Here is a 26,072-nt window from a genome sequence, read left to right on the forward strand (position 1 = left end):
CTGCATATAAGCATCTGTGATAAATTCTGCAATAACCTATAATATTAAAAACTCCTTGATTCAGATCTGCATCTGGGCCACATCCCACCTCTGGTCAATAAAATACGACATAAATTGCATCTATAACTTTTTGAATGGATAAAATGCTGTGAATATGTGTGAGAACTGACCAATGAGAGGGTCCATCTCAATGGGCAGATGATGAGCTTGTTCTAGGGAGTATCCTGGAGCTCCACGGAGGCCTGAAGGGTTTGAGGCACAAATATTACACAGTCATACATACGCACATCTTCAAGTGGTGAAGAAGGCCTGATCCAGTGCTCTCTGATGGGAGCTCTGATGCAAGCGTACATTAAAAATTAAGTGCCTCGTGTGGCAGTCGGTACTAAAAGCCACTTAAGCTGCCCGTGATCCTGTATAATCACATTACCATGATTAATTACACGTAGTCTGTTGCGCTAATGAGGTCATTAATAAGGTTAATTGAAGCTTTAATTAACAAATATTTCTATGTCAACATCGAGGGTGTGAACAAAACAGGACTAAAGGGCATTATGAAACAACAAGAGCAAATGCTTCAGGCTCAGCTGTAAGTATACAAGCATTACCGGCTTTGGGAAATCAGTCGCAAAAATTCTTTAATAATTTAAATTTTACACGGACTTCCATCAACGTACACTCACCGACAGTGTTGTGCCAGCGGTTTACGGCGAACAGCCGGCTACATGTGACCGTCACGGCTGCTGGTATGCTGAGGTGGGGGAGCGTGTTGGCCGCGACGTGTGTCACGGGAGAGTTGGAGGGAAACTTGAGCACCATGATGACATCCTGCTGCATCTGATCCTTAAACATCAGAGGGCTCTGGGGAAGGAAACACTGGTGAGACAGACAGAGAAAGAGAAAGGGAGAGAGAGAAAGGGCAAGAGGGTAGGTTGGAGGAAGGGGGATGGAGACGAAGGGAGAGGGACAGACAGAACAGATGGGACAGAGGGACGGCAGGGGAAACGGTATATTAGTGGGAGCACAGGGTCAGAGCAGGTACACACACTGAGGGTGGCTCTAGGTCTAGGAAAGGAGGCGGATGCACCGGTTGCTGAGGGCTCGGGGTCTGACGGGTTTGGGTTGACATTGATGGCTCTGATGTAGAGAAGCAGAGGCCTCATGCTGCTGAGAGTAGCAGGGACTACAGAGAGGCTACAAACACCATTACATACTACTGTATGTAATAAAACTTCAAATAGCTTACATCTTGCTAATGGAAGCTATTCCTCTCGGAGAATGCGGACTAAAAATAATTGATGCACTGGGTAGAAATGTTTTAAAAATATGATAAATAAATGAAAACAATGAAGATTCAAAGCACTGCTAGCTCAGTAGCTCTGCAGCGCTCCTACAGTTGACTTGGTGTTTTCATCAGGTGTTTGTCTGTAAGTGCGTGCCAAGATGTGCTAAGGCTGTTGAGGTATCTCACCAGGTGCATGGCGGAGGACCGAGGTGGGTGTGGCTCGATCAGCAGCTGGGAGGGCACCTGACCACTAAGCTGAATCTGGGCCTCAATCAGCTGGAATCAGAGAGGAAGAGATGGGCTTACCACGCACAAGTTCGATTTCTGCACTTTAATGATAATCGTCAACAAACCTCACGCTGTACAGCATCTAGATTGTCTAGGTTGACTGCTCCCTCGTAGGATAAGAAGTTGAACACATTGAGAGCTCGCACCGCTTCTGGCCCTCGCTGCTTGTAGCCAAATATTAGATCAATCCACTGGTGAAGCTGGCACGACACGAACTCGCTCTCCAATGCCTGGAGAGAGGGAAAGAATCAGAGAGAGAGAATATTCGCAGTTTATCTCCAGATTTGAAGGTGAGGCAAAGAAAAAAAAGAAACAAAACTTCCAGGTTTAGTATTAAAAAAAACAAGTCTCTGTTTTTCTCACCATGCGGTTAATGCGAACAAAATCCTCGGGTTTCTTGGCCCAGACGGGAAGCTCCACATCACTTACAGGAACTGCATCTTCGCGCATCCCAAGCTCATATTCATTACTGTTGACGAACATCTCGGGCAAGTAGTAGAACTCTGGGATCAGCTCCTTATGGACACGAGCAAAAACACATTGTTCAGTCACTGCCTCTTTTTGAGGAGCATGCTGTGCCATGTGGTGGCTTAACCTTGCTTAATGTCTGCATATCTTACTGGAAAGGAGACACAAATGATATTGTAACTGATTTTGAGTACATCATAAACAAAAAAGCACAATTAAATAAATAGAAAAAATAAAGACCTGAAGAGTACAGCCTACTTACGATGGGGAAATATTGTTCTTCTGCAAAATTACCATGTAATTAAACAATACCAAAAATTACTTAAGCAGTACTTAAAATTACTTACAGTATAATTTGTATCTCCTTTCCAATAAAACAGAAACAATTTCGGTTAAGCCACTCTATAATACAGCCCACACACAGGTACAGCCTACTTGCTCTGTAAGATGGCAAAATATTATTTTGTTTTCTGCCAAATTACCAGAAAATTATGCAGTACTTGAAAATAATTATGCAGCACTTAAAATTACTTACAGTATAATTATTTCTTTGTTACATGTAAAAAACCAACTCGTTATTTGTTGTTTTAGTGGAAGCTAAATTTAATTTCAATGCATTTTCATATAAAAAAACATTGAAATTGTTATATTATAAAACGAACACCCCAAGATCAGAAACAAACAGCCAACAAACCAAAATCACACAAAATACCTAGCCTGGTGAACATCTAACAATCCACCCTCTGCACTCTCAGTATAATAACAGGCTATGCTGCTGCTTTAGTTAACTGGATCTAAGAAAAATCCACATCAATTATTGACGCTCCTTTAGCAAATTATTATCAAATATTTCACATATGGTACTTTCAGCTGCTCCCTTATTTCCCAAGGGGTCACCACAGCAAACGGCTCCACATGTCTGATCTGGCACAGATTTGTCACCAGATGCCTTTTCCTTCCCTGCAAAACTCCCATTTATCCTGGAGTGCGACCACCGCTGACTTGCAAACCCTTAAAACTGGGGTTGTGCCTCCTCCTGGAATTAAGCTGAGGACCTTTCCTCATATGCAAAACAAATATGTTAACCACTTGAGGCCATAAGGCCACTTCTAAATACTTTCAAATTGGAAATGAAAGAAGAAAATCATAATTTCATGCTCCTGGTGTTAGGTCTCAGTGCGGATGGATTTTATGCTGAATACATCTAGTCCAACAACCTCAAACCAGTCACTTCAGTAGGTTGTTCCACGTTACCTTCACATCAGCCGTGTCCCTCTGGCAGTTCCTCCACGAGCGACCGATGCCAGAAAAGGCTCTCTCTGGATGGTCGAACTTACCATCATTAGCGCTGAGGAAAAATGTGGTAAAGGGCTCCTACAGGAACAGAAAACAGACACGTTCATGTGAAAAGCAGCCCTGAGTGTCTGGCGTGTGTTTAGTTAGCTGTTTCCAGTTTATAAGTGTGTTAAGTAGGCACTCACTATTCTGAGCATCCACATCAGTGTTGAATGAGCTGTGGAGTATAAGGTTGTGTAGTGGTGAGGAGGTGCGCTGTCGTCATCCCATGTCTCGTAGCGCTCAGCATAAAATGCTGCTCGTTTGGGATTCAGGGCACCGATTGGCTAGAAGAAATCAGAGAGAAATAACTGGATGAATACTTTGAAGAGAAACCACACATTAGCGTTCTTCTGCATAGCGGGGTGTATACGCTCTTGGTGGGGATGTGATAAGGAGAGATTTGTGCTATTCCTTGGTACATTATGTACCGTAAATGCTATTTTGTGACTTTGATTCATTTGAGTTGATAGCATCTCCAAGTAGCACACACGCAGGAAATTGGAAAAGGTGCATAAAGAGTTTTATGGGTGGGAGCTCTAACCTTGGAAAGGTCTCTGAAGTTGCCCGGTAGTGTGAGATCGAGCTCCTCTGAATCATAGTTGGTCAAGACCCAAGGAAAGACAGGGTACTGGTTCAAATCATTATAGGTCCTCCCTGCAGAAGACACAACAGCCATCAGCGACAACAGTGTGGCGTTAGTCTTGTTATAAACTGCAAGGACACACACACACACACACACACACACACACACACACACACACACACACAACTCTTAGATTATAACAAACTATAAAATGTCTGTGTAAATGTTACTCTGGGAAAAGAAACGTTGCTATAAATATTTTAAAATCTTACACATCCATTATGCCGGACTCGTGCTGAAATATTAACGAACCGCTGAGCCCAGATGAAATGTTATACACACATTAACTAAAGACGCATGTTTTTAGTTAAAAAAAAGAAAGTCAAGCAGAGAGATAAAAGTACAAACTGTTGATAAATGATGTCAGGAGTTAAACAAATATTCACTCAGTTTCTTTGTGTGCTTCTGACACTTACTCAGTATCTCAATATGTATTAAAACAAGTGGTTTTATTCATTTTTCTAAATCTGTTTTCTAGTATATAAAGAACAATTTGGCAAACTGCAGACAAAGCATTCATCTTATTACAAATCTGTCACCTTCTTTGTCTGCCCTCTTCATTAAAGTGTTTATAGAATCACCAATGAAGGAAATACACAATGGAAGTGTGCGTTTTCTATCCTTGGCAATCGAAGCAACCAAATAAGTTTAAACTGCTAAAAAACTTCACAGTGAATAAGAAATGTCCGTATGACTCAGCAGAAATGTTTGGACATATCAGCCAGATTTGTGTGCTTGACCGATCTTCTGTTCACACGTATATCATTGACAGGTCCAGAGGTAGAAGAGTCAGCGCTCATTTAAAGTGGACTTCACCTGCAATAGTGTTGAGGAACATGAGGTACTCAAAGTTAGAGATCTCTCTCCGCTGCCAGCGCTGCGTCATGTTGGATGACTTGAACAGCTGGCGAGGAGTGGCCAAGGAAATCCGCCTGAAATGTACACACACACGAAATGTAATTCTCCATTTATCAAATCTTGGCATTGCCCTTCGAAGACAGAGCTGTGCATACCTGGCCTGTGGCAGACCATAACTCGTTCCTACACCGACCCGCGGGAGACTGTAGACAACCCGTTTAACGGTGGCCTGGTCGGGGAAGTTAAACATCACAGATGCTAGAGGGAGAACAAGATACAGTTAATGCTGATTTAAAATGAACCACTCACTTAACACTGAGCTAATATCCAAGAGTACATTTAAACAGATCAGGTAGTGTAGTCATTCTATACTAAAGCGGGTTAATTGCAGTGTCACCTGTGAGTATGATCGTTTCAGTAAGAACTCTGGAGACTTACTTCTGTTGGCCATGAAGACTTCTAGTCCAGTGTTCTGTAGCAGGTATCGTCTGGAGAACACAGCTCGGATCTCACTGAACATCCATTTGCCATGCAAACCCTCCGAGTAGGCAAGCACCTAATGAAGATGCACATTATTGGGAAAAAAAGCACAAAGAAAGACTTATAAGTTAACCCTGTAATTTACCGGTTTTCCTCCTCTCTCTTTCTGTGCACTGATCACTTATAAAGAAAAATGATTTGTTCTTACTTTAGGGTCCATCTTCTTAAACGCAGTATCTTCTTCATCTACCTCAAAGTAGATCTCAGTAGTAGTGATGGACAGAGTGCCTCGAGCCACCACCACTGGTGCTACCAACTGAGCTGGAGTACTCAGAACCACCGGACCTGTGGGGACAAATTCAAGGGTCAGGCATTACTATCGGTAGTTATACAAGTATCCGGGTCATGCCAATAAGCATGATCACAGGAGAATATAAAACAGCACATTAGGGTCATTTCATGTTAGTTAAGATTGACCAATCATTGGCTTCTTTCCCCTCTGTTGGAAACAACCGATCGGTTATGAAAGCCAGGGAGGAATCACTGGATTAAACAAGGTGTTTGATCTGATTTGCATCAGTTTTTAGTGAATTGTGATTTAATCTTCTGTGAGATAAATCAGCCAGACGGTTAGATTAGCTGCAAAGCTTTCAAATGTCAAACTTGCCTTTGGAGATAAAAAGTCTCGGACGAAAACGTACTAAAAACAAGAGTCAGAGAGTTTATTGTTCAGCTGGACTGTAACAAAGTCTGTGTGTGTGTGTGTGTGTGTGTGTGTTTGTTTGTTTCTTACCAGCGAGGTTATCGATCTCTTTTTCCTGCAGCAGACTAACAGCGTCATCGTCTCCCTCCAGCATGAGCTCTGCCTCCGGGTTTTGGGTGACCACCGACTGACTCCGGAAATTCTTTTTTTTGAGTCCCTTCTCCTCGTCTTCTGTACCTGTTTATGTTTAAGTGAGCATGTTAGAATATGCAGGAAAAAAACAAAACAAAGCAATATTTGTATGTTAGTAAACATTACTGACTGTACTCATCGAGAGCTTTGAGCGGCATGTCGGCGTGAGTAGATCCAAAGGCATTTCGCACGAATCTCCGCCTCCTCCTGAGGTCGTCCTCCCAGTAGTCTAGACGCCAGAAGTCGTGTAATTGGCTGAAAGTCGGGAGGAAAAAAGATGAACAATTTCAGTTGAGGCACTTGTCTAAAGACAGAGATGACGTTATATGTGACATTTATGCTAAAAACCACCCAAACTAATTTCCTACAGTCTAAAAGGTTCCTCGTTATTAGGATAAAGGGCATCATTTGACCATGAGGGCTTTTCCAACTCTACAAACACCAATAACGGGCTTTTAGATAAAGAGGAAGAACAAATATTGTTGAGTTATGAACTGTAAACAACCAACAGTTTCTTTAATAGTGGCATAACGGATGAAGGATGGATAAGGTTAGATGTTACATGTTACATCACATGTGGCCGCCAGCCTGTAGGAAGGTCTGGATGAGCAAATGCTGAAGTGCATTAAAACAAAATAAGGACATCAGTCTCTTGATGCTTCCAGGCAGTAAATATATTAGGAGTCAGATACTGCACATTTTTATTACCCATTTCATTAATTTATATCAAAATCTGACTCCTTACTCATACTCCTGCAGGGATCGCTCGTGAGATTACACAGTGATGGTCTACCTCTGTGACATTGTTCCCCATGCTCCGTGCTTATTGGTCAGGATGTTGAGGATCTTCTGTTTCAGCTGGTTAGCAGTCACATGATCTCTGTGCTTAGCGGCGCTGATGAGGTGATCACACATTTTCTCCTCCTCCCTTCGGTCTGCAGCGTACTGCGCACAGTTAGACTGGAGGAGAAGGGGACGTGGAAAGTTAAACAAGGACCAGAAACAGTAAGACCGTGGACCATTACTGTGACGAGGACATGGTGCTAACAAGGAGTCAGTAGGTGATCAGATGAGGATCCTTAGTATTTACACATCAGGCCGATACACGCGTGGATAACTGCTTATCTTATATTGCACATATGCTAACAAGATTTATCTGAAGTTATTCCGAAACTGTCAATTGCAATCTAATGTAAAAAAAAACTGTAAAAAATGTTTATATAAAAAAATATACTGATAGTCCATTTACTCTTAAATATCAACAATTAGTTGATTATCATTTTCTTGGAGGATCAAGGCTGTTTGTCAACCCTGAGATGAGAAAAAACTGAGTTTTCTGTTCCAAAAAGAGTTGAATAAAACTTTGAGGCATTTATTGCGGTAACAGACTCTGTGAACCTGTCTGCTGTCTGGTTTTAGTTCCTCATTTGTAAGGCTGATAGAAAAATGAACAGCAGAGTGAATTCATCGCACAATTTTACGTCTTTGCAGACATGAAATCCCAATTATATACGGTATTAGCTTCATGTTATATTTCACACAAGTGCTTTTATGATCAATCAGTCAATGATGTCAGCGCATAGACAGCAATCAGTGGACATCATGGATTTATGAACAGTTTAAAATAACAGGCTACATCTTTCTAACTCCGTGATTCTTTGAACAATAATGCAGCTGTTTTTTCTAAAGAAAAAAAGTGTTTTTTCAAGTCACTTCACTTCAGTGACAGAAATATTTGCAAATGTTTTAAAACTAAAGTTTAAATATTAAATTTAAACACAATAATTTGTGATGCTGTAATCGCTCACAGTGACAGAAAAAGTGGGAGCATGACAATAAAACAGAACGAAACTTTGTAAAGTTAAACAGGCTGCAAATATATGCCTCGATATGCATCGATTATACATTGATATGCAGTTACTAGATGCATAATTTGTAAAGGTTTCAGTGTCTGAAAATTCACAGTTTGAAAACTTTGGGGCCATTTCCACTAAAAATCATCTAAATCGGTGATACTGGGTGTAAAAATTTGATTTAGAAATCAGTGTACGGTCCGACACTCAGCTGCGGTCATAAGCTGTGGGTAGTGGCTTATCCACAGAGACTGCTGACCCAAACCCAGACGATGGTTGAATTGACTCTTTTCTCATAAGATAAAAGTCATGGCCCACACCGACTCACACTCATATTCCAATGGATAAAAATAAGCTCTGCTTATTATTTACTTGTTGCCATGGTGACTCTTGGTATCAGAGCTCCATTAATGATGGCTTTTTGCTCCATTACTTATGCATGCTCTTAACGCAGAGTTTACTGACCTTATTTCTGGAGCTGAAAACTTAAATTTGTCCAACCCAGAGTTCAAAGTTAGTTTGTTGAACCTGCTTTCTGGAAAATGGACCAGATAAACCTGAACAATATTTACCTGAAGCCCTCACAAAACAAAAGGACTTCACTTATCTGCACTGCTGATTTTTTTAAAAACGTTGAAAACAATACATATCGTCCAGTTTCTGTGGCTTCTTGCTCGCATACATACAGCAAGTGACAAACAGAAGTTGTATTTTGTGCTTATACCTCAAATTCAGCATGTTTGTGTACATCCTCAGCCCTCTGTCTGTTCAGGATGAACTCCGCTTCATTCGCAACGCGCACAATATGATCCTTCATGGCATGGCACAGGAGTCTGGCAGTGGGAGTAAGTGGAAAAAGAGCAAAAGAATAAAATAAAATGGAAGGAACCATCTCTATTTAGAGAAAACATAAATTCTCAACAAGATGGGATGTGCAGCAATAAGAATGGCTAATGATTTCAGCTAACATCTGCTTCATTTTCAATGCAATGCTGTCGTTTTCCACTTTGTGCTTTCTTTGTTGGGTTTGCACTGATACTCGGGTAGTTTGGAGTAAAAAGGAAAAGCAAAACTGCAAGCACTGAAATTAGACCGGCTCAAATCAGCTGTAAATGTAATTGCACAATAATGATTCGACTTCCTGCTGGTCACACATGGCACTGTGCACTTATCCTGGCAAGGTTCTCATTAGGGCTCTATCACACCCATTAGTTGTTAAGCACTGATACAGAATTAGTGTTAATGTGTGAATTACAGAGTGATGTGCTGCGATAATCATTAAGTGTGATGGATTACCTTCCCTCATTGATAAGCTCAATGAAAGCGAGTCCAGCATTCTTCTGAATTGAGTTCTGCCACTCCTAAGTGTAGAAGAGACACCAAAAAGAGTACGATGAACCACAGCTGGGAGTAAAAAAGGGTAAATGATGAACAGGTCATGCCATGCACACACCTCTACGGGTCATTTTATACTGGTTTTATTCATGTTCTAAACATGTAGTCAGTTTATTTTGGAGACTAAAGAATGTTAATTCATTTACTGTTGGTTTTACAATGGCTCATGAAAGTGGATCAGAGCATCAGAATGACTAGTGGCGCAATATACAATTACCCAAATACTTCAATAAAATATGAAATAAAACATATGATTTACAAGTACTTTACTTGAGTGTTTCTGTGCTATGCTGCCTTCTACTTCTGCTCTCCATTTCTTTGTTTTAAAGAATTAAATTGTAATCCTTGAACACTCACAGGTAATCTTACTACGATACACAAAATCTATGTTTGGGTGTCTGTTTGTTTGCAAACTCCTCTTAGCTCATCAGGAGTTGAGCAGCCAAACTTGGCATGCAGGTACATCTTGGTGCCCCGATGGTTCTTATCCATATCAGACACTATGGCGTCATCATGTTGCCTAGCAACAAGCTAAAATAATCCATTTATGCACCTGTGAAATCTTATAAAATGTATCATATAATTTTGTCACAAACACATTTTCTTTATATTGCCAGAATCTAAATTAGCGTACTCCCTTCTGAGTCACCTGTGCTAGATCAGAAAGGATGCTATATTATGATGCTGTTATATTGCCTAGCAACCACATCTACCGCCCCATTTTTAAACATTTCTCAAGTTTATCAAGTAAATCAGTTTGGAACCAGCACCGACAGGCCAAACAATATTATAGCACGGGCATGCAAATGCAATGCAATGCAAAGTATATACACATGTAGTATCTACTACAGCTTACACTACATATCAGTATATACAGGATTAACAATTTATAATATATTTGTACCATATTCAGAGTTACATCTGAATATCTTTGTATTTGATGAAAAACAAAGAAAACACATGACGGTTCAGTTCCCATAAACATGTTTTAATGGAGTGTTGAATTTAATTTTTCTTTTAGCCTGCAGTAGGTTGAAGTTCCTGCCTGGGAAACCTGCTGAAAGCACCTCAGAAACGCAGTGACAGCAGATGCCAGAGCAGCTTCACTGATCCGATATTGATCGCGTGGAACTCTACAGGAGGGATGATTATTCCAAACGATATTCCCTCATTTGGTGTCTTGATAGTGAAAGTGGAGAAAACTGGTCTCCCAGAATTCATCTGCTATAGGCGTTCAATATCGTTGTGATCTAGTGACCTTCATACTCAAACTTTCACTGAGCTCTCGTGACATGCAATGGGGGCACTGTCATATACTGGAAAGGATCTCTCTCATCAGGATAGAGAAGTTTCAATACAGGACAAAACTGATCTGCAGCCAGCATTTCCTCAAACCATGACAACACAAGTGTCCTGCTTTCTTGGCCTTCTTGTTTTCATTAAACATCAACCTAATGACCAGCATCACAGTGATAAAATATGTGTTGGTAATTGATATTTTCAACCAATAATACTGAAGTATTTTTTCCACTAATCTAAAATCATCCAGGCCATCCTTTTAAACTATGATTCCTCCTTCAAAGCCACTTATCTTCAATGATGCTAATTAAAACAACAACAACTATGCCTTCTTGGCTTTTTAGTACATGCCAGAAACCCTTGATTATTAATACACAGTACTGCAGTGAACCTGTGTGAAGGCATCTGCATTTGTTATATCGGGGATTTCCTTTAATTGGTCAAACATTTGTTCATTCTTCCACAGTAAATGCTGTTACATCATCAGACCCTGACTGGACGAGCTGATCAACACGTAAAAGGCTTAAAAAAGAAATTTAAAAAAAGCTTTATTTCAGAGGACATAAACGGTTTCATCATTTACCATTGACTGTGTGAAAAGTGCACAGTAGTGCAACACTGATCAAAGGAAAGATGAAAGAAACAAGTAAAAATGCTCCTGTCTGTGAGAGAATGGAGAGTGGAGAAGGGTAAGAGTGCTGCTGAAAGCCTCAAACTATCAGACCTCCATTAGCTCCACTGGCTCTTAAGGCTGTGAAGGACACGTGGGACTATCTCCTGTTACATCCCCCCATCCGGAGGATCGATTTCTGGGCTAGGGTTTGCTCTCCCGGGTCTCTAATGGCAGACAAGGCCGGAGCCAATGGTAATACTATACATGCTGACGAGCAGCCACCCAGAAGTGGAACAGAGAGGAAAAGAAAAGGGAGTGGTAAAGAGAAGGGCAGTGTGGAGAGTGGTACGAGATGAAAGCAGTTGCTCCTGAAACACCGATTTAAAAATGACCACGGCTGAAGATGTAAGAGGACAAAAGGCGAGAGAGAAGATGACATAGAGGTAAAGATGAAGAAAATGGAGAGCGAGAGGATGGAAATGAACGCCTAAAAGAACAAGAGCGCTTTGAGAAACTTTACAACTTAAAAGAAAAGAAAAGCTGGTGACAGGTTCCACTTGTGAAAGGCTCTGCGAAGGTAAGTGTCACTCTCGCTTTGAGTTTTATGGAGTTTTATTGAAGTAAACTGAGCTTACTGGCTTACTGTGATAGCAGACGGATAAATGAGCCAGACAAAACGAATTAAGATGTAACGTCTGTGACATAATGTGTTTTTATGTAAAACTTAAACCTTGCATATGTCACAATTCTAGCCCTGATTTTATTATTATTGAGGGAAAACTATGCTGTGATATTAGATTACATCTGCAATGCGCTTATTACACAGTCGTCCCTGCCTCACAGGGCAGATCAATAACTCTGAAGCTTCCGGTGTGCTCTAACCCCCCCACCCGAAAAAAAAAGCCTTTCAAAAACACTTAGGCACGTCAGGTTTTGACAAAACTGATTGAAAGCGTGAGGACATTTCATCAAGACACAGAGAGGAGAGGTGAGAAGTTACCAACCTGAGAACAGAGCAGCATTACGAGCTCCACCACAGACGTGCTAGACTTCATACAGACCAGACCTGTGGCACAGACACATACAACACAGTCAGGAGCCTCTCTTTTATTCTCTGTGACACACACACACACGCACGCACGCACACACACACACACACACACACACACACACCACTGCAAGATACAAAAATATCATCAAGAAGACACTGTAGTGTCAGCGGTTTCTGCTGCTGTGCACAATCATCGTTTAAAAAAAGCATGCCACAGAAAAGACAAGAACAAACGGAAAAGATGAGGGACACCAGGAAGCAGGTGAGCAGAGGCAGGACTGCAACGCATTTAGTACAATCTCTTACACCCGTAACGCTAAAACTGGCATAATCTTATCTAAAAATATTGACACATCTAGCTAGCTGAATAGAAACAGTGCAAAATCCTACCTGCTTGACGAATGGGTGAAGCAGCCAGTTCAAAGACACACACACACACACACACACACACACACACACACACACACACACACACACACACTCATCACCTCGTTCTCAACCCTCCACTCACTCTTTTTCGATCTCACTCTGTCTCGCGCACACATACATTACTGTGAGGGACAGTGAATGAGGAGACTCCACAGAGAGACGCCAGTTAGAGAAAAAGGAGCCGTGTACAGCACCTGTACCTTCTATGAGCAGCTCCTGCCCATGGCTACCCAGCAGCGTCCTGGACAGGAACGGAGCAAAGTCCACAAATATCTCCCTGAGCAAAGGGGCCACCTTCTCCAAAGCGCGCTCCAGCTTTGTGGTGATACTGTGGCGGAGATAATCGAGAGACAAGGATGAAAACGATAGGCGGGCCGATAACATGAGCAACATACAGATGAGGGTACAAGAGCATTTGAGGAAAAATCTCAGGGGATATACAGTAGGCGAGAAGGGACAAATGTGAATGAAAGAAATATGTGGAGACACGTGAGAACAAGGAAGGGAGGCACAGGACACAGGAGAAGAGAAAAAGCAGGTGAAGGAAACAGAAAAAAGTGCAAGTCGGACACAGAATGTAGAAAAAAACGATGGTGTGGTATGGAAGCAGTATGTCTGTATTAGTATTACTAGGAAAAAGATGAGTTAGAAAGGATAATTGTTAGCCGGTCAGCTTAGCACTGTGGGATGAGTGAAGGTTAAAGTGTAATAAAAACTGAACCTGAAAAACTGCCAGACTTGTCTCTTGAATGGTATACTGCGTCTTTATGTGTGTACAGCTGCATTTTAAATGCTTTTCCATTCTTTAGAAATTGAGACATGAAGAGTACAAAGCAGCAGACTCAATTATGGAGCCGCGATGGCAGTGAAGTTTATATTCCTGGCTTTGTAGGTAATGCGATCTCTGAAACAGACCTGGGTCGCTAATCTACCAATTGTGGTTTTGTTTTAACCTGCTCGGAGAACCAGATGATTTGCGAAAGCTGCGGTGAAGGTTAAAACAAGCATCTCGACTCAGGTCTGGCCTGGAGTTTGGGGTTAGTGTGAGGAGATGACCATGCCAGAAATGACAGAGTTGACTCTGCTACTGAAAAATTGTTGAAGCTGTTGAGGAAGTCGGCCCTTTCTTGCATGGCATTCTGGGAACATTTAGTAGTGGTTGGGCGTGGCAGAGGGTGTGTGGTGGAGGAGGGGCAGAGGGAGGGGCATGGGGACAGGACGAGTATCTCCTTGCCTAAAACACTGTCCTGCATCTCGGGGGGCTGCCTGGAAGCCAGCCAGAGAGCTAAAAGACTTGAGCTCAGGGGGCGTCTGACCGCTGCGCAGCGCACACTGCGCCACCTCACAATAGGCACTGCAATACAAACCACACACACACATAAAAACACACGTGCAGACATGCGCACTGATTAAGGGAGACATGCACACGCATCCCACCCACTCCTCTGTGTGTGCACTTTTAGAAGAACATGTGCAGCCATGTGAAAAAAACTTTTTACACAACTATATGGAGTCCTGTGAAAAACCTGTGAAAGTAAACCCCACGATTCACCTTACAGAGCAAAGTAATGATTTCCTGATTTCCTTATCAGTCTCTTGCATCGCTGTGTGGCGATTTTGGCCCACTCTTCTTTACAGCACTGCTTGACTTCACTGAAGATTTCAGGCATTCATTTATGCACAGCTCTCTTGAGGGCCCACCACATTTAATCAGGTTGAGGTCTGAGCTTTGATCATTTTCTTTTTCAGCCATTCTGTTGTAGATTTGCTGCTGTGCTCGGGATCATTGCCCTGCTGCATGACCCAATTTGGGCCACGCTTTATCTGACAGACAGATGGCCTCATGTTTTACTCTAAAATACTTTGGTATAACAAAAGGAGCCAAAAAGCAGGTTCTTTGGCTGAAAAACAAGCAACATTACACCCCTCCACCACCGTGCTGACAAGCATGGTGCTGTGCATTACAGCTAAACATCTCCACTTGATCTCGTTGTGGTTTGTTCAGCTGTGCAGCTTTGCAAACCTAAGCAGTGTTACTATGTGGAGTCTGAGATGTAGTTCTTGAGTTTTCTGCAGTTTCCCTAAGCATTGCACATTCTGACGTTGGAGTAAACTTGGGGAAGATTGCGGCATTGTGCTTAAACACACCTGAATGCTCCAGAGCAGCAAACTGCCAAAGCATCTGCTTTCATAGAGATGCTCACACGTGGTGATGATCAATTAATCAGGTGCATTCGATTAGCAGCACCTGGCTGCGACTTACCTTCTTAATTCCGTGAAGGTGTACTTAGTTTTTTTCACAGGACTGCACAGATTCCTGCGAAAACTTGCTTTTACACATGACTGTATCTGCTAACATGTCTAAGTAGAGTACAACAAAAATGTTACAGTGCAAACTCCTACAATGGTAAAGGAACACTGCTAATCACGCTAACTGGTAATTAGTAAAGACCTCATGTTGCAGATGATCATAATTTTTTTAGTGACACCTATAAAGTCTGAAGACAAAACAGATTTTTGTTAATGACAAGTTCATTTACATGTTTACAAATACAAAAAAAAGACTGTTGAGCCTAAGACATTAACGGTCTTAATTAGTAAGTGGTGACGTTTTCATACAAAGTTTTCATATCAGAGGTGATGAGCATCATACTGTACGGTAAGTGAGAAGTGTCAGGGGTGCGTGTGCATGACAACATATAATATGTGTGGCTAGAAGATGATTAATATTAGCTGATGGAACGATACCTGAACCCGTCTTTTGCGGTTGATTAGTTTAGCATGTCAAATGTGGTGTGTCTTACATGAGCCTAATAAAAATGTCCACAGCCACATCAGTCCAGAAAAAAACTTCATCTTACCCTATAATCCTGTAATGAACGTGTAAGTGAAGTGAGAAATCTTTAGGGAGGATGAAGGGACAGGAATGAGGCAGGAAAAAAGACAATTTAACATAAAAAACAAAAGCAGGAGACAGGGGGACAAAATAAAGTAGGATGGAACTGAACCTATGAAATGAAATGGCCAAAGGCTGTATGATGGCGAGAGTTCTGACCTCATATTCTCCATGGTGTCTTCTGGCATTGGTGCCACTGTCTGCACCGCTGGCAGATTCTTACTAGTTGCACCATTGACAAAAGATGAAGAGGAAGATGAGGATGAGGAGGCCGAATCTGCGGCACCTGGACAGGAGGGAAAATAGTAACAAGAACCAAGATTAGTATGAAGTTAACAGTAATGGTAGTAATAAAGGAACTGGACATGCTGCTGCTTGTCCTTTTGGTAATGGCCCCGGTTTGAGAAAAAAGCTTTTCAATCAATATACAGAATCCATTCCAGAGAACAAATCCCTTCCTTATCCATTATGCATGTATGATAAAGTACAATATGTCTAACAGGCTGACAAAGCCTCAAATAGAAATCCACTCTGCTGCAGTGGATCTGCTGAGCATGATTCTACTCAGAAAGGATGATCTGCAAGTCTGCTGATGTTGTCGTTATCCTAAATTTGGGTCAAGGATCATCTAATAGACAATATCTCTCTGTTTTTTCTGCATTCAGTATTAAGTATGAGCCATATGTGCAACGTCCACCATAAGATAAGTATCTTATAGTTGCTGCGCAGTCTGCAACTTCCTTCATCTGCCCTCATATACAAGCTAAAACTAACCCTGAAAGGATCTGCTGGTTCAGTTTGCTCTGCCTGTTAAAGGACAAAAGCATGAAGCTTCAAAGACTTTTTGTAACAAAAGAAGAAATTCAACCCTGCTTGATTGAGCGGTTTCTGAGCTGCTTGAGGCCTTTTACACAAACACCTTTGTCATGCTGCAGTTCTCTATGTGCTCTATCTCCTTTAGCACACACACTACCAACTGGGCAAAAGTCTTTATGAGTAAAATATCGAATATATGCACGTCGAAATTACACGAGTAAGTTCAAAAAGACATGGGTGGGTTAAGTGTGCGCTACAGCTGTGTGTTCTCTCCCACCTGTAGTGTTGATCATGCTCTTGGGTGTTGCTGTTGCAGCAGCAAAAATGTTGGGTGTGCTGCCAGCTGAGGCTCCTCCGCTAGTGGTGGGCGTGCCCACAGTGTTGACTGACAGGCTGCCGGGTGGAGGCTTTTTGACTGGAACCACGACACTCCTGTGAAAGACGAGACATAAAGGCATCAGGCAAACATGTATCCATGTATTTGTTACGTCTAGACCTTGAAATAGGCTTATTGTAAAAGTACAGTGAGAGATAGTTCAGGAGACATACACCTTCTCCATTTTCAAGACTTATCTTAAAACTATGCTTTCTAATAAACCCTGTAGGTCAGGTGACCCTGAATCATCCCTAAGTTAAGCTTCTACAGTATAAGCTCAGACTGTTGAGGGACATCCCATGACGCTCTGAGTGTTTCACGTCCACTACCCTCTGAATTCTCCATATATGCATATACGACCACTGCATGCGATGTGGTGCATCCCATTTGCTGTTTGCCATTTCTCTATGATCCTCTTTTCTGTTTTGTCTCCGTCCTAAACCCCAACCAGTCATGTCAGATGGCTGTCCTTCACTAAGCCCGGTTCTGTTGGAGGTCTCTTGCTGTTGAACGGGAGTTCTTCCTCCCCACTGTCGCCTAGTGCATGGTCAGACTGTCAAATCACTGGGTTTTACTGTATGCTACAGCACCAAATAAATAAAATAGAATAGAATAAACTCTTTTCCCCACGAAGATGACATTTGAAAACGTCCTTTGTAACACTAATGATGAGTTTTGACACCTCAGTATATATCAATAAAGTTAGAATAGTTTCTGAGTTTTTCCAAGGGTAGACCACCCTCACTAACTTCTTCCTATTAGGCTTTCAAGGGGTAAGTTCTTCTTCAGACAGATGTGCAAACATCAATTCAATTCAGTTGTATTTATATAGCGCCAAATCACAGCAACAGTCGCTTCAAGGTGCTTTCATATCGTAAGGCAGACCCTACAACGTGGGTAGACAACTCCAGGCCTCGAGTGCTGTGTTGGATCAAGGATCTAAAACCTGCAGGACACCGGCCCTCGAGACCTGGAGTTGCTCATCCATGCCCTATAATAATACATACAGAGAAAAAAACCCAACAATCATATGATCCCTATTAGCAAGCACTTTGGGGACAGTGGGAAGGAAAAACTCCCTTTTAACAGGAAGAAACCTCCAGCATAAGCAGGCTCAGGGAGGGGTCTTTCAATGTAGAAACTACGGTTTCTTAATTTAATTAATGTATTAATTGACCTAAGAAACAGAAAACTTTCTTTTAGCAAACTCAATTTTTCTACCTATGAATCATCATCGTTACATTTTTTTCACATTCCTTTTAGTACCAGTGAATTTCAGGGCCCAGTAATGTCCCCAAAGATATCGAGACATCCTCTCAAAGAGTAATTTCTGCTGTTTATTCATAACAGCTGACAAAAATCAGGGAGCAACAAGGACATTTATTTTTCAGATGTAGAGACTACTGGGAGCTTAGCAGCAATATTAGAGACTATTTTAAATGTCAAAGTAGGTAAAACTATTGCGAACATGCTTTTTCTTTTTTTAAAACAAGTGCAGGTCTTTCTTTTGTGCAGAGATACAGAGGGAGATCTGATTAATCTTCCAAAAATGTCAACATAGCAGTCAAAACTGAAAGGGCGAGCACGCATTTCAAAACTACTAATAATACAGATGTGATTGTTTCCTGTTTCTGTACAGGAGATATCAGCATGTCGTCAGCAAAAAAACTGAAACCTTTTTTTAAACTTATCATCCCCCATCGTGTCCAAGTATCTAAATCTAAAATCCAAACTATCCTGCTATCACTGCTGATAAACAAAAATTAACATTACTGGGGTTTTTTTTTTAAAACTGAATTTTCAAACTAATGCATCCATTTTACTCAAACCACTCAGCTGCATTTGCCTTTCTTGTCTTTGTGCCATTGTAGTCACCATCAAACAAAACATATCACAGACTGCTGGCAGGGGAGCACAATGTGTGTATTTGTAAATGTTACCATCAAAAGAACTTTGTTCAAAGTGAGAATTATCCACATATGAGGCAACGATCGGTTTCTGCACCCACTGTTTTTCTAAAACTGGTACAAAGCAACTTGACAAACAGCACTACACTAAACAATGTAGTCTCTGTACCCAAAATCGTTTAACTGATGGATGTGTCAGGGTGCACCGAAGCTAATATCTCTGCTTGTTTTACGCCCCACGTAGGTCCAAAAACTGGGACTGACCTGTCGAAGGAGTGGAACTGCATGGGCAGCATGGGGTGCGTCTTCAAGGCAGGGTCTGGGTGATAGGGAGTTGGCCCAGACTCCTGTCCCAAGTCCCCTCCATCAACGGGAGCTGCCACCAGGCTCTTCAGGATTTCCTGCATTCCCGAGAGCAGCGAACGAGAGACAGAACACGATACTTATGAGGCGTATCACTAAATTTTGCTTTGAATGGTGGTTTTATTTTGTTCTTTTATCTAACATGGAAAAGTGAGTATGTTCTAATTACACATAAGCTCACTGAAAGGAGCATCTAAGCTCAGGTAATCAACCAGCTACAAATACAGGCGATAAAAGTAATAGAAAATTCACGTGACCTCTACAGTATAGGGTAAACATAAATGGATACATACATTTGGACTGCATTAAACCAGATTTCTATTAGTTAAAATAAAACACAGTGATTTTCAAATATTTAAAGAAACTACAACTGAGAGATCTAAAGATATGTGCTGACTATTGTTTTCTCAGAATTAGGCTCATGTGGATGCTGGAATCACACGCCCACCTTGACATTGATGCCTTTGTTTGTTTGACTGATGCTGGAGATGGACGAAGGCGGGGCTTGACTAGCGTTGGGGGTGGAGCCGGGGTTATGGGGAGAATCCAAAAGGCTCTCCTGTGACCTTCTAACATCAGATGACAGACTGCATAACAGATCTGTGCCTCCTCCCCCACTTCCTCCTCCGATGTCTCTGTCTCTATCTCTATCTTTATCCGTCTCTCTCCCCACCAGGCCCAGCCCGAGTCCAAGACCCATCTCCGAACCGTTTAGCGATCCGCTCACATGGCCCTCTTCTCCAATGCCCGAGTCTGTGTGTGGAAGGCCGGCACGAGGGGAGTCATCCACAGGGGTGGGGGTCTGTTTGTCGCGGTCGGGGAAGGCTGTGGATGGATGTTCTGGAGAAATTTGGAAGAAATTTTTTTTTTATGGATAAACACTGATACAATTAAAGAAGTATATTTTCTCAGTGCAGATTGGATTATCAAGAAATTCCACAACATACTGACCTTTGATGTTCAACTGAAAAAAAAGACTAATGCTTTAAAGCATTTTTTCAAGTAACACCCTTATTTTCTCTTTTTTTTATTTTATTGGTGTCATATTGATTCTTCTTATCAGTATCATTGTTTGGTCAAACAATGCAAACATCCAAAATCATGCTTGCATGTGGAGGATGATGGAGCAAAAGAAAAACAAAGGTCACCTGTACTGGTTGGAGAGTTAATCTCGTGGCGGATGCTTCTCCCGGATAAGCTGGTAGATCTGCCAATCTCTCGCTGGGGTTCCAAAATGTCCCGGTACTTCGAAACCATGAGAACTGAGATAAAGTAAACAACTGCCAGCGCCAGAAACTGAGCCTGCTTACTGTCATCCTGCAGCAAAACAACACACGCACACAAAGTTATTCAGCAGAGAAACACTCAGGCATCTTCTTTTTTTTTTTTTTTTTGCTCCCTGTATCTATAACCAGACGAATACTGTATATACCAAAAATACACCCGCACGCTTACCACATCTCTGAAAACCACAGCTCGGAGACGATTAATGTCTACATCCTGGAGAAGTCTGTCTGGATCCTGCTAAATATGGAAGACAGGATATCAAAAGGTGGCGTGTCATACATATGCATGTTTCTGTGACAGTTTTAGGTGTTGCTGAATGCGTCCGCGATTCATGCGTGTGCTACCTTGCTGGCGGTGGAGGCACTGTGGAGGCTGTCCTGTGACTTGCTGCTGGTTAAGGAGGACTTGCAACTCCGATCTCTCTGTCTCTGCCTGCACTCCAGGCAGTTCCTAACCGCCACACAACATACTGAACGAGACAGAGAGGTAGAGGAAAAAAACAGGTAAGTATAGTGTAATGGAGTCGGCTTTTACATTTCAAGAAAAAACAAACAGGGGATGTCCTGAAGTCATGCATGTCATGACTGCAGCGTGTATAAGCATTTATTTAAAGCACACATACATGCACCCATACATTACAAACAAAGAACGATTTTTATTTTGTGATGTGATCATTTCTCTGCCCTACATCAGAAATGACATTACAATATGGTGTAGCAGAAATGTAAGGTCATCCTAGAAATACTCCACTTACAATAATCTAAGAAATTAAGTAAACTGATGTGCTCTGCCAGCAATCAAATATTTCTGTGAGAAAAACCACTTGATTATAAAACACTGAACAAGTCAATAATCAGCTAATTAACCAATCACTGGAGCTCTCAAACTGAGGAACTGCCTTCCATCTTTCCTCCTTAGAAAGGTACAGCGACAGAAAGACTCAGAGATTAAATATAAGTAATCTGGATCCACTGGAAGCACCCTGTGATGAACCTCCTACTGAGGCGGTCGTGGCCTGCTTTCACCGGCTAAAGCAGCTCACCTGGGTTTTCCACTCAAGTTCATGTTTGTTTTCTCTCTAATGAATGTTTTATTTACATAAACCTCTTGCATGGATTCCTTGTTAGTCAGCTTGAGCCAGCTTGTGAAAAATGGGGGTCATCTGGGATTGAGACCTGGGATTTGTCACAAACTGCTAAATGATAAAAAGGTGGTCCACAACAGAGACAGCCAATTATTAGCAAGAGTTAGCCAGGACTGCCTCCAACATGGTGTAAAGGGAATCAACAATTATTTTGGAATGAAAGCTTGTTGCGGTTATTTTGCCAATTAGCAAAAAATGAATTTGTTTTTTTATTTTCAAATCTCCAGTGGTTGTCCCTCTCTTTCTCTAAGCTCTCTACCCAAGGTGCCTCCAATTCCCCAAAACCTGAATTGGCTAAGCAGATAAAAATGGATGGACTTATCTACAGTATATCTGTATAATTTAAAAATACTTATTCCAATAGCGATAAACAAAAAAGCATTTTAAACCTCAGGGAAATAAAAACTGGCATATTTTCATATGTTTAACTTTAAAACTACACATTTAATTTGAAAACTGTTCAGTAATCTTAATGCTGACATAAGTAACTTTCAGTTCCAGTCATATGCAACAAGGCCATGAAGCAGTTTGTTTTTTTGCACGAGCCTTCAGAAGCTGATAGTTGCCAAAACACAACAGCTGCCTTATAATTTAGCTTGACCTGGTCACCCATGCTCCTCCTGCACTTCTTCCTGCGGCCCTCGTAGTTGAGAACTGCTGGTCTCGACTAAGAATCAGCTCATCTAAACATTTTATAAACACTGAAGAGATTCAACTCGGACGCACCGAGGCGGAGGCACTGCCTCATCAGTCCTCCTGACGACATGTTCTTCTCCGCTTCAATCTCACTGAAGTTGAGGGAGCTGGCAAACACCAGCACGTCCACCATGGCCATGAGACGAGAGAGGAAAGTGACGGCCGTCTCTGAAGACATCCCCTGCGTCGCCTCGATGTTCTCCAACTCCGTCTGCGAAAGAGGGAAAACACAACACGTGCTCGCCAGTTATTCAGTGAAAAACTGGCACTTAAACACAACGCACTGGATGCTCTCAGAAGTTAGGAGGGATGAAGAAATCCTGAGTTATCTTATTATTTTAACAAACAACAGAAAAAACCTATGCAGTCGCGCCTTGCAATGAGCAGGACCAAAACGGTCACGGCTGGCTGTTGCACAACAAACACGGAAGGCAACCTTGAGTGTCATGCTGGTTTAGTGAAAAACATACTTATAATGATGACGTTTGGCAACATGAGGTGTTCTACAAAACACAAAGTACAGCCTGGTGACACACATATCATGGTGACAGTGGGGTTGTGGCAAAGACAGTGTGGGTTTTTAGCATTAACAGCAGTAGTGTGGACACACTTGGGCTAGCCTTGAATATCTTATGGGCCCCTTGATTTATCAAACTGTGGTGCGACTACATTGAAAATCTGAAGGCAGCATTGCAGGGGTCAAAACCAAGCGGTGTAGTTTTCTTTCTGTGTCTCTGCTTCAGTAAGCAGGACGTGCAGGGCTGTGGAGAGCTGACAGCGCAAGCATCTGGTGGCTCATCAGAGCAAGTGAGCACAGACATTTTGGGGGATAACAGACACACAAGGTGAAGACAGAAGGGCTTGGGTTGGTGCTCTTAGCTCTTCTGGTGATGATGAGAGTCTCAAGCTCTTTACGCACCTCTCCCCCTGCGCCTCCTCCCCCAGGAACAGGGGTCACCTCCTCTCCCTTTGACCCCCTCTGGGGTCCGGCTCCTCCTGCCTTCTTTAGCGTTGATACAAATGGGACAGGCTTAGCAGATGAAACCCCCAAGGACGTTTGGAAATACTCTCTCTCGTAAAATATATAAGCAGACTATATACCCCCCAAATAATCTTCTCCCTTTTGTTTCTTATTGATCCATGCTGTGGCTTTTTAGGATTTTTCACCCCCTATATATTCACATAGTATTCTAACTGGGTTGACATACTTAATCTTTATGAACAGAGACTAAGAAATCAATAGATTTAGACAATATAAGGTAAGCAGCAGAGGAGCACAACACGCAGAAACACTATGGATGTCAGACAAGCAAGGGTTAGTGTCAGTCACAATGGTTAATAAACCAGAGCTAAGTATTAGTAGAATAGAAAAAGAGGAAGAAACTGCAAACTTACAGTGTTGGCACTACTCTTAGAATTCTGCACATGCAAAACAGACAAAAACAGAGAGAAAAAAAGACAAGAAAATACACAAAACACATGTAACACAGAGAGGAAAAGAAAGGTTAAAATGCAAAAATGCTTAAAACAATAGGCTATCAAGCTAACGAAAACGGTTAATTGAAGGGATTAGAACTAAATATTGTTAAGAAGGGTTAGGTTGACAGTTGCACATACTGGTTTAATTGGGAGTTAAATTCGTTTACAAGTCTTTTTTTTATTTTATTTTGTCTACTGTGATTTTCTAGATTAATTCAGGGAAATAGCCCTATCAAGGCACACAAGATCTGTGCTGCAAGGGGAACTAAAAAAACCACACACACATAAAAAAAAAAAAAAAAAAAGTCTGTGTGGGCTTTAACGCTCCAGTAACAGGCCTGTGAAAGAGCTGTCGACCTGCAGTTTTCCCTCCTACCACAGAGGGGTGCAGAAGAGCCACTTACGGAAGGGGAGGTGGCAGCAGACAGGAGAGGCAGAATGCCTCCACAGGCAATGATGATGTTGTCCACCATCTGAGAAATGAGGTGGATCGTGTTGTGGACGAAGATAATGTTTTCATTGCTGTTCACAAAGTCCATCACCGACTTCGTGGAGTGGCTGGAAGAGAATAAAATGCAAACCGTTTGAAAGTAAGACATAGTTTCTAACAGGAAAACACAATATAGCTGTCACATGAATCAGATCTTTAGCATAATCAGTTTATTTAAAACGAGGCGTAAAATGACTAAAAATGGTCAACTAACACACACCTGGCGAACACAGCATCGAACTCACCTCCTCCACACATGCACATCTGTCTCCAGGGCAAACAGCAGGTCAGTGAGCAACCTCTGGTGCATTGGAGACCATTTGAATTCTGGGATTCGGAACATGGTCGTACGCGGGCCTGGGCTGAACTGACGCCGCTGCTCCTCCGTCATGGGCATACCCCTGAAACCCAAATCAACGCGTAGGTCCCTCTCCAACTGGGCTGCAGTGCGACCGTGGAGGGCCTGTAACAGTTGTTGAATAAGCAAGTGAAGCTCATTTGGTCTAATATAAGACTTGGCATACACGCATCGATGAAATTCAATTTCATTTAAGGTGTCAAAACCACAGGAAAAAAGCCCCCCAAAAAACACAGAAGACTCTCATTGTGCATTCACTGATCGGTTGCTGAAACTTAGCTCGTGTGTGGGCAGCTTCTCAGCTTTTTGGCCGGGAAAACAGGACTGCTGCTGAACTGTTTATTTTAATCACAACACAAATCACATTGGACAGGGTAGAGAGGCAGGCTTGTGACCAGTGGCTCACTTGTTCAGTCCTTAAACTGAGAGGATAAATCTCAGTGGGGGAGGTGAAAAAGCACTTTCCCCAGCTTTCTGTGATTTTATTACCCAAAATTCCAACAAGCAAGGGTAACATAATGAGGCACTGCAGCCACTTGAAAGTCATGAGGTATTAGATGAAAGACAATAGGTATTAATGTGATTTATAAGGATGATTACACACTTTTTTCTATTTTTATTTTAATGCATTCACATTATAATTTTTTTTAACATTTTGATAAATGCAGCAAAGGAAATAAAAAAAATCACTCATATGTGCAGGATAACACCTCATGGCAGAGTTACTTAGTTTATTTGCTGACCAGTGTGTACACAACATGTGAGGAGCTCCCTCTTAACCAGCTGAACACACTTAAACACACCTGAGTGGTTGCAGTAGTTTGGATCTTCTTTGTGTCCTTGTCTTTCCCATCATCTGACCTCTCTGTGTCAGAGGTGGTGCTGGCTGTATCTCCTCCAGTCTTAAGCCCTGCAGTCTCTCCGTCTGCACCGTCTGTGCCCTCTCCCTCTGGGAAATCTGGTCTAGAGGTTCCCTGGGTCTGGCTCTCAGCCTCAGCAATTGAGCTGATGTCAGCAAGAGGGCTTTGGATTTTGAAGGGCCCATCCTCTGGAAGTTCCCCGGTAGTGTGGCTTTGGGTTTGTGTTAAATCAGAGCCGCAGCTGGTCATGTGGGCCAGCAGGCTGAGGTCATCACTAGCGCTGGTGGTGGAGTGAGCTGGGGCTGGGCCGGATGGAGTGGGCTGATCTGGACTGGGCAGTACAAGGGGGTCTGTGGCTGCCAAAGCTGGAAGCAACTTCTCATCAACCTGGAAGGAATGAATGGGGAAAAATGGGAAAACAGTACAGCTTCAGGTTTGAGGAAAACTTAGAAACATTATTTGGGAGAGTAAAAAGGACTAAGAAGGATTAGGCAGCACAGTAATA

At 42.1% G+C, this 26,072-nt stretch overlaps 1 protein-coding gene across 16 annotated transcripts in view; it reads right to left on the minus strand.

Moving 5' to 3' along the window:
• nbeaa (neurobeachin a) overlaps nt 1-26,072 on the minus strand; it is a 98,937-nt gene that overhangs the window by 3,588 nt on the left and 69,277 nt on the right. Inside the window, exons 23-55 of one of the 16 annotated variants that reach the window (XM_085289207.1) lie at nt 25,511-25,954; nt 24,595-24,812; nt 24,264-24,417; nt 23,776-23,799; nt 23,300-23,383; nt 22,411-22,591; nt 20,885-21,009; nt 20,709-20,774; nt 20,402-20,570; nt 19,702-20,093; nt 19,155-19,291; nt 16,885-17,039; nt 15,951-16,077; nt 14,130-14,249; nt 13,090-13,223; nt 12,420-12,481; nt 9,405-9,469; nt 8,833-8,941; nt 7,049-7,215; nt 6,386-6,510; nt 6,154-6,300; nt 5,569-5,705; nt 5,319-5,436; nt 5,036-5,138; nt 4,839-4,954; nt 3,921-4,033; nt 3,523-3,663; nt 3,296-3,415; nt 1,937-2,089; nt 1,639-1,803; nt 1,472-1,561; nt 684-876; nt 171-242 (exon numbers count right to left, since the gene is read on the minus strand). In XM_085289207.1, the coding sequence (XP_085145333.1) occupies nt 171-242; nt 684-876; nt 1,472-1,561; nt 1,639-1,803; nt 1,937-2,089; nt 3,296-3,415; nt 3,523-3,663; nt 3,921-4,033; nt 4,839-4,954; nt 5,036-5,138; nt 5,319-5,436; nt 5,569-5,705; nt 6,154-6,300; nt 6,386-6,510; nt 7,049-7,215; nt 8,833-8,941; nt 9,405-9,469; nt 12,420-12,481; nt 13,090-13,223; nt 14,130-14,249; nt 15,951-16,077; nt 16,885-17,039; nt 19,155-19,291; nt 19,702-20,093; nt 20,402-20,570; nt 20,709-20,774; nt 20,885-21,009; nt 22,411-22,591; nt 23,300-23,383; nt 23,776-23,799; nt 24,264-24,417; nt 24,595-24,812; nt 25,511-25,954 (4,726 nt within the window). Of the gene's footprint in view, nt 1-170; nt 243-683; nt 877-1,471; nt 1,562-1,638; nt 1,804-1,936; nt 2,090-3,295; nt 3,416-3,522; nt 3,664-3,920; nt 4,034-4,838; nt 4,955-5,035; nt 5,139-5,318; nt 5,437-5,568; nt 5,706-6,153; nt 6,301-6,385; nt 6,511-7,048; nt 7,216-8,832; nt 8,942-9,404; nt 9,470-12,419; nt 12,482-13,089; nt 13,224-14,129; nt 14,250-15,950; nt 16,078-16,884; nt 17,040-19,154; nt 19,292-19,701; nt 20,094-20,401; nt 20,571-20,708; nt 20,778-20,884; nt 21,010-22,410; nt 22,592-23,299; nt 23,384-23,775; nt 23,800-24,263; nt 24,418-24,594; nt 24,813-25,510; nt 25,955-26,072 lie in introns of all 16 variants that reach the window. The other 15 variants (XM_085289208.1, XM_085289209.1, XM_085289206.1 and 12 more) reach the window with 15 other exon arrangements.

This window comes from Mchenga conophoros, linkage group LG10 (assembly GCF_057382185.1).
Source record: "Mchenga conophoros isolate Kocher_MC1m ecotype Shallow Benthic linkage group LG10, M_conophoros_male_GT1.1, whole genome shotgun sequence".
NCBI classification, from domain to species: Eukaryota; Metazoa; Chordata; class Actinopteri; order Cichliformes; family Cichlidae; genus Mchenga; species Mchenga conophoros.